The sequence below is a fragment of the Paramisgurnus dabryanus genome, chromosome 1 (assembly GCF_030506205.2).
Source record: "Paramisgurnus dabryanus chromosome 1, PD_genome_1.1, whole genome shotgun sequence".
Taxonomy (NCBI): Eukaryota; Metazoa; Chordata; class Actinopteri; order Cypriniformes; family Cobitidae; genus Paramisgurnus; species Paramisgurnus dabryanus.
The window spans coordinates 23,095,853-23,109,572 of NC_133337.1; the positions used below are offsets into that span (position 1 = coordinate 23,095,853).

At 34.3% G+C, this 13,720-nt stretch overlaps 1 protein-coding gene across 3 annotated transcripts in view; it reads right to left on the minus strand.

The window, feature by feature from the left end:
• The window catches only part of LOC135752501 (snRNA-activating protein complex subunit 4-like), a 37,363-nt gene that overhangs the window by 20,492 nt on the left and 3,151 nt on the right, over nt 1-13,720 (minus strand). For all 3 annotated transcript variants that reach the window (XM_073814033.1, XM_065270987.2, XM_065270985.2), the window contains exons 3-13: nt 11,873-11,913; nt 11,693-11,795; nt 11,278-11,300; nt 11,043-11,180; nt 10,789-10,917; nt 10,583-10,661; nt 10,406-10,487; nt 8,645-8,746; nt 8,496-8,568; nt 8,235-8,399; nt 2,130-2,280 (exon numbers count right to left, since the gene is read on the minus strand). In XM_073814033.1, coding sequence (XP_073670134.1) covers nt 2,130-2,280; nt 8,235-8,399; nt 8,496-8,568; nt 8,645-8,746; nt 10,406-10,487; nt 10,583-10,661; nt 10,789-10,917; nt 11,043-11,180; nt 11,278-11,300; nt 11,693-11,795; nt 11,873-11,913 — 1,086 coding nt within the window. The remainder of the gene's footprint in view (nt 1-2,129; nt 2,281-8,234; nt 8,400-8,495; nt 8,569-8,644; nt 8,747-10,405; nt 10,488-10,582; nt 10,662-10,788; nt 10,918-11,042; nt 11,181-11,277; nt 11,301-11,692; nt 11,796-11,872; nt 11,914-13,720) is intronic.

The following is a 13,720-nucleotide window of genomic DNA, read 5'->3' on the forward strand; positions in this document are numbered from 1 at the left end:
AGAGCCCCAAGGCGACATCTAGTGTATATATCTATGATGCCGAGCAAGGAGACGCGCGTGCCCGGCCCAACATAAAGTACAACATACAGTAAGTGCCGCCTTTTGTTGCATAAACATCGTCTTACATTTTTTAAGGCGAAGTAATGAATGGTGTATTTGCATTTTGCGCGGGAGTAGAAGACGCATTTTCCGTTTTCACAAGATGCATTTATGTGACCAAATGTTAATGGAACAGTTTTATCAAATGAGAAAGCTATCCGATCAGAGAAAACACAAAGTCAAATATAAGGTACAAAGCTGTCACTGGGGCAGTACCCATTATAAAAGGTCCTAATATGTACCATTTAGGTACAAATATGTATCTTTGAACTGCCAATATGTACTTTTGAAGTACTAATATGCACTTTTGGGGTACAAAGGTGTACCTTTTTTAAAGGGTACTGTCCAGTGACAACTTATGTACTTTTATTTCTGAGAGTGTACTCATATACTATCTTTTTGATATAAAGACTTTTTTTATGATGCATTTCCCATCAAGAAGCCTCTCTTGATGGGAAATGCATCATAAAAAGTATATATATTTGGCAGATGTAAAGCATACATGTGTACTTCTTTGTGTTAGTCCATTTTTATTTTATTTTATTTCATTGTAACAGCTCAGGTGTGTTCAAGGAGCAACATATTTGTGCAATTTCTAAAGATTTTAGTTCTGTTTTAAATAAGGGGTTGGAAATTAATGCTTTTCTTGTTTTTTGTTTTTATCCGATTCATCAATTAATCGAACAAATAATCGACAGATTAATCGATTATTAAAATAATCGTTAGTTGCAGCCCTATGTAAAATCTTTTGGTCCTGCTCGATTTGTGTTAACTTCAAGTTTTGTTTGTTTGTTGATCATGAAGTACAAAGTAGACAAGGATTCCGTGTGTATTCAAAGTGCCGCCATTAATATTTACGTGATACAATATAGATTTTAAAAAAATGGCATTTATCGCGTTTTGAAACCAAACTCTTCATAGATCCCAAAGCATACTTTATACTTTACTACATTGAATAAATACAAGTTTTTGTATTGATCCTCAATCTTTCTCTCTTCTTGTCCCAAACTCTTATTGGGTTGTTTGGTTGGCCTGTACACTTACAGGAGCTGTTTTTGACAACACAACCAGCGGCAATCGTAGTCCATAAACAAGCAAGTAGCCCCACAGACGCTATACACACTATTGTTACTTACACATTTGTCCACAACACAGTTTTCATGTGATTTCTACGTCAGTAAAGGCGGTAACAAAGTGTAACGTGGAAATGAACGTCATTGACATGCAACTGCACTTCCTCGTGTCACTGTTTAGAATGGCAATTTTCTCATAATTTACCAGAAGTTGAAAACATTAGAGATATTGCAAGTAATCAGCTGGACAAAACATATATAACACTGCCCTAGTGGTTTTAGGATATATTACTGCAGATATCTTACGAATTGCATCTTTAAGTACTTTCCACCTCTAGACTAGAGAAAGACAGGGTGGGATTGGAAATTGGACATGGATCACATTCAAACGTGGGTTCCCTCAAGTATTTGGACCTGAATACAACAATATTTTATAGCCACATGCATTACAGCTCCTCCTAATGTGCGCTTCAGGTTTTTTTTATTTATATATTTTGGATTCTGACTTTTCAAATTTAGTGATTTTGCGACTGTTTTAATGTCTTTTATAAAGAAGTGAATTTATCGATTTTCCCAAAAGCTTTTATGTACTTAGTGGGTTTTGCAGTGAAAGGCATCTTTTAAAGTTTGTTAAATACCAACCTACAACCAGGTAATGAGTTTGTAATCATTGATGGCTCGATCGGATTAAAAAGCCTTCATGTTTACCCATTATCAATGGACTGAGCTTAATCGAATTTAAAAATACCTTGTGCACATGGCAGGCGCAGTGTCTTGCTGCCTGACATGTGCACAATCGTCTTGCTGTCCCTCCCCGTTCTGTGATTGGTTCCCTATTTGAGGGAAAAATTTGGTCCATGGTCTCCATGCTACACTTGCAGTGTGAATAAATTTGCATGCAAGGCGGCATGGGGAAACCCAGGCTAATCCTGTTCAATAGCACCAGATGATCCTCACTCTGCATGTAAGGAATGAAGTTTCCGACTCTCATTTTTTTCACAAGTTCTCTTAGTATCTGGTCTTCCTCTTTAGTCCACCCTTTCCTTCTGAAGGTCTTTGAAATGTAGCGTTGATAAGTCTGGAAACACATGAAAGCTGTTCTCTTGGTCTAAGATCAAAGAAAAATAGAACAAATGTTATTAGGGCTACCACGATTATTAAAGTGTCTGAATGTGGTTACTTAACATAATCGTGATTATTTCAGATAAACCTCATTTTATTAGAAAAACATGGGGATGAGTAGTATCGGCAACAGATATTTACTTCACAGAATAAATTACTTCAATAAAATCAATTACAGGTTAAGTGTTTTAATAATTTGTGACAATTACTTAAAGAACAAAGCACAAAAAAAAAACATGTATGACAATTTCTTGAGAATTATCAAAGCCTGAAACGGACAATGTTCCCGTTCACACTGCAAAGTTTTAGTACTGACAACTACATTTAAATTGGGAATGTCATACTTGCTTTATATTGAAGTGCACTGCAGATGGGATTTTGAAGCTGCCTAATATTGTCTTGTGGTCCCTTGCAACATATTTAAATACATACAAAGTAAAAAAACTAAAAATATACATTAATATATCACCTCATCTCTCAAAGATGCTGAAATGGTTCATTTAAAGCAATTCACAGATTCAGTCTGTCTAAAACCCGCCTTCCGTAAGCCTACTCTGCTCTGATTGGCCAGCAAGCTCTGTTTGTTGTGATTGTTTTTATATACAGCAAAACAAACCTAACCATAGTACATACAAAAACATGACTGACTGATAAAACATAACAGTTTGTAAATTTTGGGTTTCATTTTTGGTTGTCCGCGCATGTGCAATATCTATTGCTTCTGTGCCAGAAAGAGAAATGATTCGTTCACATCTCAACTTTCAAGTCTTTGGGTACGAATCGTTTGTTTTTGTCACGTGACCGCGCTTCCCGGCTCAGTAATTTACAGACCATGCATTTATTATCAGAAGGTACGGTGCAAAAGACAAAGCAATAAACATTTTCTGAAAAGTGTTGTGTTCTGTTGTGGTTTATTTCAATCTCTCTTGATTATCAATTTATTTTTTCCTGGCATGATATATAAAAATCAACAATTATTTGTACAGTGTTTATGTCTAGTGCATCATTGCTATGTCATAAAGGTAGGTTACACAGACACCTTCTATCATTAAATAATTTTACATTGAATTTAAATGAATAATGTTATTATTAATATAGCAAAAGTTAGTAAAATACTTTGCTAACTACGTGCAACTTTTCATTTTGCAAGTCTGTGTAAAGTCATTTTAGAAAATTGTTTGTAAACACATTATAAATGTATTTGCAAACTTTATTTAACCAGGAGAAATCATATTGAGACTATAGTCTCTTTTTCAAATGATCCCTGGCCAAGAAAGGCAGCACTTAAAATCGAATAACACCCCAATAGACCATATCACAACATCTAACAAAGACAAAAAGTTAATACAACAAAATTTAAAATGACATAATAATCAAGACAGACATAACAACAATTTATATACATTCACAAATATAGCTGAAGGTTTCACCGACATATGATTTAAAATCCTTAAGTGATATAATAGTGCCTAGTTTCATCTGCTTTTGCAAAGCATTCCAGGTTGAGGGGGCGTTATAACGGAAAGCAATTTTGCCAAATTCAGATTTAACAGCGGGTATAGTAAAAAGAATGCTGCTTTTTGACCTAAGATTATGTCTGTTATTTTCTACTAAAGAGAAGACTGATAAATAAGAAGGCAACAGTCCAATTATTCCCTTATAAATAAAAATAAGCCAATGATGCTGTCTACAAATTGAAAGCGTAGGCCAACCTGATAAACTATACAGAATACAATGATGTGTAAAATAATCTGCTTTAGTAACAAAACGTAAAGCAGAATGATAAATGGACTCAAGTGAACATAAAACAGACTTTGCTGCATGCATATACAAAATATCTCCATAGTCTATAACAGATAAACAGGTAGAAGCAACAAGTTCCTTTCTTACTTTCAAATTAAAACAACCCTTATTCCTATTATAAAAACCTAATTTAACTCTCAAAGTCTCTTTTAAGTAAATTATTTTATATTATGAAGGCATCCTGCAGTTTCTTTAATGCCTCATATGGAGTTTTAGCAATACTGTATATGATAGTATCATCCGCATAGAGATGTACAGCTGCATTTATATTTGTACAAATACCATTTATGTAGATTGTAAACAACAAAGGTCCTAATATGGAACCTTGAGGTACTCCAACAATTAGTTTTGCCTCCCCTGACATAATACCTTCACAAGTGACATATTGATATCTACTATACAAATAATTTTTAAATAATTTAACAACATTCTCAGACATTCCAATTTTAGACAAACATTTTAATAAAATGGTATGATCAACCGTGTCAAAAGCTTTTGAGAGATCAAGAATAAGGCTGCACAAGATTCTTTACAATCAATAGCACTAATATCATCAACTACCTTTATGGCTGCTGTGATGGTACTATGCCCTTTCCTGAAACCTGACTGAGAAGAAATAAGAATATTATTTACTGTTAAAAAGTTCTTTAACTGATCACTAACCAATGACTCAAAGACTTTGGCCAATACTGAGAGTTTTGACATAGGACGATAATTGTCCATATTAGTTGGATCCACATTTTTTAAAAGTGAGATTACATGCGCTGTCTTCCAAGATCGAGGTATACTGTTTTGTTCTAAAGATAAATTAAAAATATAAGTTATTGGATCAACAATAATATGAGCTACAAGTTTCAAAAGGAAAGGGGCAATCCCATCAGGAACAGCTGACTTTTTACAATCTAGGTTTTGTAAAGCGAATAAAACCCTATCCCTTGAAATTGGTTCAAAAGTAAAAAGGTTCGAACCCCAAGCATTGGGGTGAAAAAACCCTGGAGATGAAAGAGATTCTTGCTCTGATTTAAATAGGAGACCAGCAGTGGCAAAGTGATTGTTAAAAAGATCAACTATATCTGTTTTATCTGTGATTTGTATATTATTAACATTTAAAATTTTAGGAAGTGCTGACAATAAAAACTCTTCAATGAATTTATAGTTTTCCAAAATTTAGCTGGATTTTTTAAATTTCTTGTTGTCTCATCCCGATAAAACTGTGACTTAACTTTACGGGTGTGTGTAGTACATTTGTTTCTTAAATATCTAAAATGAACCCAATCATTTTCTAACCCAGACCCTTTTCTAACCCTTCGAAAAAGCCAAATATAGAATGCAGGACCCCAGGCAGGCGACTAGATGCAAAAAGCAACGCCGACTTTCAACAAAAGTAGATTCAGAATTTCCAAGCTTTCCCATGATTGCAGTCCTACATCGAAACTAGCGTTCGAAGAAGCGAGACTCACAGCTCACGGAATTTCCAGGATTTCTCATAAATGCAATTCTATATCAAAGCTGGCGTTCGAAAAGGAAGACTCAAAGCTGTAGTAGTGGATACATGTGAAGCTGGTGTTTGCCGAATTTTTGCCAAGGTAAAATGGAATAGAAGTTTCCAAATTTCCTCATATATGGACAGATATTGTAGTTATAGTCACTTATAGTCGCTCAACCTTCAGCATTGTTAGTATAAAGGAACAAAGACACAGGGACGTAAACCAGATTACAAGCATGCCGCCATCTTGGATTGAAATCACTCACGCAAATGTATTGCTGAAACACGTTACAAAGACTGTAAACTGTAGTACAGAGTTGTGGAGCTGCACCGCTAAACAGTTTTTCCTCATTTCCAATATTTGGACGGGGCTAAAACAGTGGCTCAATAACACACTGGAGCCTCCGAGCATGGCTCTGCCCTTTCTTTCAGATTGCAGCGGTACTTTGAGTATAATGATGAAAGGAAAAAATAACACAGACAGGGTAAGCGGGTGCATGTGTGTGGGTCAGCCTGGGGATGGATTTTGGGGCACTGTGCCCTGTGGCACCTAACCAAGATACTTGGTTAGAACATGACATTGGCGGGGGTCTTTCCTATGCCATGGCCATGAGGGGGTCAGAGGCAGTTTTATAACACCTTATTATTAATATCTGCAATAATATTATCATTAATATACCATTATTAATACCATTGTCAATACTAGCATTATTAATATTATTACTACTCATCATCCCTATACAACTACCATTATCATTAATATTATTGATATTATATTAAGATTACTATTATCAATATTACTATTATTATTATTATTATTATTATTATTATTATTATTATTATTATTATTATTTTATTAATATTATTACTGCTATTACTACTACTATTACTTATTATTTATATGATTTTTTTTATCTTCTTCCTGATCCTTCACTCTCCCCCTAAGTCCGGATGGAATTAGTATTTTTGTTAATTTGTTTATCATTACTATTATTGCTATCTTTAATTTCATATTAATATCATTTTTCATTATTATTATTATTATTGTTAATAATATTCCTATTATTATTATTATTATTATTATTATTATTATTATTATTATTACTATTCTCCTTATCCATTTTGTGTATTTATTTACATCTAATTATGTCTGTTGTGCTTATGCTCCTTTATTCAAATTTTCCACTCTTAAATCCAATTACATTTACAGTTATATATACACACACACACACACACACACACACCTTACTGGTTGTTATGTATGTTTTGTGGATCTATGTATTTGTATTTTGCATTTCACTTCTAATCTGTAAATATTGTAATTGTCTGTTTGCAACAAAAAAAGCAATTATACATTTGGCGCATACACTTTAAATAATAAAAAAAAAGATTGCAGCGGTACTTGAAAGTTTAAAAGAAATGACAGCTTTGACAGTGAGTGGCCTTGGTTTCAGGGCCAAGAGCGGAGATGCCCCTATATGGTTTCTTTTTTTTTTAACTTGTATGCAAATTTTATGTTAATCATTGGGTGGAGCTTACTAGCAGATTGTCTGAAGCAGTGTTAGCAACTTAGCGACTTTAATGCTACATTTAACGACTTTTAGACCCATTTAGACAAAACTAGCAACTGTTTGGATGAACCTTAGCACATCTGTACAGATAAGATACTGTGTCACTTGCACGAGTGCTGAATCTTGCTGTCCCGGTGAAATGTGAATCTCTCTCAGTGTCTACACTATCTGCATTGAGCTGAGCAACTGATTACTTTAAATTTGCATACAAGTTGAAAAAGAAAACCATTAAATAAAATTGAACATGAAATTAACTTTTTATTAGATAAATACATTTTTATTAGATTTTTGTCACTATCATTAATAAAAATGTTGTTGTTTTTTCTGCTTTTTCATATTTACTTTTTAATATTAATATTTGCAATAAAAGGTTATATCATCAATTGATCAAGATTATCACCTTGAAAATGAAATATTTAATATAATGTTTTTGTTTTTATTTAAGCATTTATTATATTGTTTTAGGTACTTATTTTGCACTTTATATTTTATTTTATAATTTTATTCATTTAATAAGCAGGCTAAAGCACGCACATCAATTTAAATTGGGTGCTCGACCAAAAAAAATGTAGTAGTATAGTAATGCAAAGTCGGCAACACCAAAGCTCCAAAAGTATAAAAAATATTTATTATTTAAAAACATGGCGCCATGCATGCATTGCATTGGAGCTTTGGTGTTGCCGACTTTGCATTACTATATTAAATCATTTAATTCCACATGCCCCCGCCATTTAAAAGAAAAGGAATCTGCCTTTTTTAAAGATTTGGATAACTTATTTTTTTAAATAATTTAACTTTGGCCAGGGGGAAAACACTTTTCTCTGGTGTGACAAACTAATAACACATTTAATATCGGACTTTTAACACTAAAAGATAAAGCGATTACTGAATTTAGCTGCAGTGTGAATGGGGCCATTTTTATTAGACAGTTAATTGTCAGGTAAATCGTATAATCATAACAGCCATAAATGTTATATTATGATATGAGTGAGAGTTTCATCCTAACATACATATTTTAGTATATATATATTTTTTGGCCAGCAAGCATTATGAAAGGTGCATGTATTTGGTTGACTTTACCCCAAGAGCCTCTGCAATTTCATCCCAATGGCAACAGTTGTATTCTTGTACAATTTCTCTCAGCTTATCAATTTCCTCCTGTTTCCATGCGGTCTTGTTAATGGAGGGGTGCAAGTAGTTTTGCCAGAATCTTTTCAAATCATCGGCATGGCGTAAACCTTCAAACTATTAAACACAAACAAATGTTTTTTTTGTTTTTGTGAGAATGACCGAATTGTATTGAGCAGTATTGCATTTTAATTAAGTATCTGTGTAACTTACATCAATGTTGGATATTTTCTCCCAGTCATGGTCGTCATTGCGATCACCCAGCAGCTGTTCTTTTGTCATTGCGCTAAGGTTTAATTGTGAGTTTGATCAATTACACGTTACACTTTTGAAGATGATGTTGCTTCGAGACTAGTTCTTACCTAATCTCTGCAATATCTTCTTGTATTAAATCTATTTGTTTTTTCATCTCCTCCTTTTCCGTATCTTTAGCTTTAGACATCTTGCCACTCAAGTAGTCCAGCCTATGAAAACAGAAGAAAACACCATTGCGTTGAAATAAGAAAACAAAACGCATACACAAATCAACAGTATAATCCTGTTTTAATAGTATTAAAGGGATAGTTCGGCCCAAAATGATGCTCATCTCCATCATTTTTCAGACAAACACATTTTCAGTTATTTTAGAAAATGTCTTTGATCCTTCTGTTGTTAAAATGTAAAGTTACAGGGTCCACCTCTTTCAAGTCATGTGCATTTATCCTTTACAAAAGAAATCCAAAAGGCTTCAGGGGGATAAACAAAGACCTTCTGAGATTAATCTGTGCAGTGTTATTTAAAATGTATGTATAAGTTATTTAAAACTTTATAAACTCATGCCATTCAGGAGAGAGTATCAGCGTAGTGTAGGGGAGAGCGGGGCACAACTTAACACTTTTTGGTTTTGGCTCAATCATTAAAAAAAATGTTTGCTTAATTATATTTTTACACAAGCAACACACACATCTCTGCTACAAATGAACATTTAAAGTTTGTTTCTAGTACTTACCATTCAGAAACAATTACACCAAACATGGCACAAGGGCAAACTTTACCCCATAGGTAGGGTTAATTGTAACAGGCAGGGGGTTAGTTGTAACACTTGCTAAAATTTAAGCTTGCAGGCAAATATTTCAATACTAAGTGGATATTGTTTATATATCTGTCTATAACAGATGCGTATTTACACTATTCATCCCTCATCTAACCTTAATTCAATTATAAATGGATACAAATGTCTAAATAGGTGAGAAAAAGCAGCACAATTATGACAACAACAAAAAAATTATGTGTGACCCAGTCTTTACAGAAGTCTCAAAATCAAATTCTAAGATCATGAAAATCAAAATCTGATTTTAGCCATTAATTTCATTACGATTTGAATCGTTGACTTTTAATTATTCAATCAATATTAAAGAAATCAACAAAAATAGATTTTGAATTTTTGATAAGACGGGCACATTTATTTTGTTGGCAGACAGCACAATCATTCATATGTAGCCTATTTAAAACATCAGCAAGAATTGTGCTAACGTTAGCGGTTTTCATATCGTTGTTGCTGAGGGGTTAGTTAGTTGTAACACAGCGTTAACCCCGCTGGGTCAAAATATTAACAAGCCTACCAAAAAAAGGGTTGCAGACATCTTTCAAAATGATGCTATGTTTTAGTCAACAAGACACTGATTAAGATGACATAACATTGGATTTGGTATCTTACACACCCAACTCAAAAACTGAAACAAACATTTGATGAACTACCAAAAAACTCTAGAGATCATTAACTCCATGGAAAAACATGATACCTTTCCATAAATTTGCGGGAGACCGTTATTCGTCAGTATTAAAACAATACTTGAAAAAAAAACTCACTCAACCATGTGCAACAATGTTAAACGGTCTGTGTTACAATTAACCTTGTGTTAGTTTGTGCCTCACGCACCCCTACACACTTTTGTTAGTGACGTATGACAAATGCAGAGGCACAGAACCCTCCATTAACTGCGTACACTCGCATCTGAATGCATTATTTTGGGCTTAATATCATTTTTGGCCGAACTCTCTCTTTAAGAGGAAATCACATACATTTATTTAAATGCCCATATATTTATTTAATTTTTTGTTTGTTTTCTTCCACCAGAACTAACTTGGAAAGTTTGGGCTTTAGCATTCGTTTCATAGTGTCCGTGGCCACAGCATTGGTCAGCAAAGCCTTCTGCCAAACCTCCCCTGAAAGACAAAACCACAAAGACGAACTCTATTTACATCAAAAATAATACGTTAATGAAAGCAATGTGAAGCACACATTTTATCTCAAAACATACATCTCTTTATTTTCAGCTCACAAATGGGTCTGGTGGCATGACTCATCCTCTCTTTGGTTTCATCATTTGCTGGAGGTCCCTTGAAGCAAACAGATAAATAACCAGAAATTTATTCTTAGATGTCACTTTACTTCACCAACAGTTCTTCTCCTAGCAGACCCATTTCATGTTTATCACATTTGATTTTCAGTCTTATTGTTACATACCAGAGCAGTGAGTTTGTCTTTGAAATAAGGCTTCATGAAATATCCAAGAAATAGTTTCTGAATAGGGATTCCTCCGGGTGAAGAAGAGCTATAGGTGGTTGGACCAGACAACTGACCTTCAATCTCTTTCTGTGGAGATAAACTTCATTTCATTAATAGCCCGGGCACTGAGATGTGATCTTCAATGACTTATTATTATTATTTCATTACGTCTCAGTTTAATTAACCACAGTCTAGATGTGTTCGTTCTTCACCTGCTGCTGCTGGTTGTCTCTCAGAAGCTTCTCCAGCTCAGATAGTTTTTCTTTAAGCACCTCCTGATAGACCAAATTAATTTGTAGGCAAGTCTCTATATTTTGAGGAAGATCCAATTCAACTCTGTCCTCATTGCTCTGAGAAGGACAAAACAATATATTAATCTTATGGTTTTAAATTTGAAACGCATACATGTGCTCAAATACAGATCAATGACATTAAGGTGTAACTTACAAAATCGCTGTCGTGTTCACTTTCTGCTTAACAAGAAGAAATGAGATAAATTATCCATGATATTTCAGAATTTTTCAGAATCTGTCTTTGTGCTCCAATTTTGCCTTTGTTTAAATATATAATTAAATATAACAAACAAAGTTCACAATTTTAAGCAGGAAAACAACACAAATAATTGTCCTTATTGATATCATAATGTGTACTTTAAGTGTGCACCAACAGAAATATTTAAGTACTTGGACTCTGTATTGCTATATAATTAATTGACTAAATTAAATAGAATTTGTAAATATTGTGCATAATAAATACTAATTTCTTTAATACACTGGAACTTTATATAGGCTACATTGCTTTCTCTTTGTCGGCATCAGCGATTCAAAAAACAAAACAAAATCATCAACCACAATTTACTAACCTTCCTCAATGTCAAACAGTTCTCCATTAACACCAAGTGTATTCTCTAATTCCTCGATCTCTCTCTGAATGCGTTGGCGTTCTGTCTCTAGATCATCGTGCACCTTAAAGTTAGAAACAATTAGAAGTTAAAAACAATAAAAAAGGTAACATCTATTGAGTGATATTTCTAGATTCTCACCGCTTCATTAACTGCAGGTCCACTGTCAACAGATTCATCATCTGTCATGAAAAAACAATTAATGTTACAGTATAAATCCAAACAATGGGTGCATCCCAATTCAGGGGCTGTGGCCTTTAAAGGCAAGGCTCAATATTTGAAGGTGGCAGCGTCTAAAGGGCACAAAACAAACTGAAATGAGACGGTCTAGCCCACGGGGGGAGTTGCGTTACTTTAATTATATTAATTCACATCACTAAAACATCATTTATTATAGTAAAACAGTCACAAGGACCTTTAATTTGCAAAATATACACATTTATTTATCTTCAGTTTTGAATGTTTATTTCAAATAAGCCAAGAGTCAGACTTCACGGCCACGCATTGCATCTTGGGAAAGCCAAGGCTTGGTGCATCCCAATTCAGGGGCTGAAGGCAAATGATGTCACCGGGCCGCGGCAAAGGATTTCCAATTTGAAGGCCCCTTCACATACAATCCTCCAAATGTGACCTTTTTTCCCCTGAAACCAAGGATCCATAGATGTATCCTTTACAGCCTTGGCTATCCCAAGATTCAATCCGTGGCCGTGAAGTCTGACTCTTGGGTTATTTGAAATAAACATTCAAAAGTGTAGTTAAAGGGGCGGTGAATTTGTCGATTTTATTGTTTTATGCTGTTGTCTGAGGTCTACTTATGATGTTCGCATGGTTTTTACATTCAAAAACAATAAGTTATAGGCTATTTTGGAACATGGATTAGTGGCTGTCTCCGAATTCCACACTTGGTTGTAAAACTGGCTTGGTGCCAAAAACTGTTATATTTCAGTAGCACGGACGTTTTCAATTCTGAAACTTGCAGGATGTTCATTTAACTATGATGACCTCTTAAATAACAAAGTATCAAGTTAAAATTGAGTATTTGATTCACCGCCCCTTTAAATAAAAACATATTTTGCATATTAAAGGTAATGTTGTCAATGTTTTATTATCATAAATGAGGCTTTAGAGGCTTGTATGTGAAGGAGCCATCAAATAGTCAACGTAATCGACTATGAAAATTTGTCGACAACAATTTTTGGCTCAAACGGCTGAGTGTAATTCACCTCCACAACAGTCTGTGCGCTGCGCGTCTCCTGCTGGTTAATCTACCATGCTATAATCTTTCTTCCCTCTCCCCCTGCATTCACTGCTTTGATTTTAAAAAACGGCGGTGGCAGGTGAGTCTACGGAATCAGGACCAAAGGTTCCAAAATATTAAAGTACTTTAAGCCAAGTTGTGATAAAAGAGTGGACTGTACACCGTGCTAAACGTCGCTGGTTTATCACAGGAGCACAACGAAAATGCATCTCAAACAAAAACACTCGGGAATATGACAATGCAAGTATATGATTATTAATGAAACGGTGAGCTAGTCTCTACTGTTTATTAACTCTCTCTGCACTAAATGGCAGTGCCGTGGTTGGTTAGTGCAGATTAAGGAGCGGTATTATTGTAATTGGCCTTGCTTCCTCCGTCACAAAACGGGCAAAATCTGGACCAAATTTTTCACATGCTTGCACAGAATGATTAACCAAAACAAAGTAACTGGGTTGATCTTTTCTTACATTTTCTAGGTTGATCGACGCACTGGGGATCCAATTATAGCACATAAACATGGAGAAAAGTCAAAATGTTCACGCTATGACCCCAGACATATTGAGGGCACATCTGTTAGGGTACTGAAGGATCTTTACGTGTAGAATGTTTTTATTATTGTGTTTTTTTTTAAGTTTATTCCTAATCATTTATTTACATAATCATCATAATCATTTTATAATCATCCATATATTTGATTATTCAATATTATTTTTATTATTATTAATTTCATT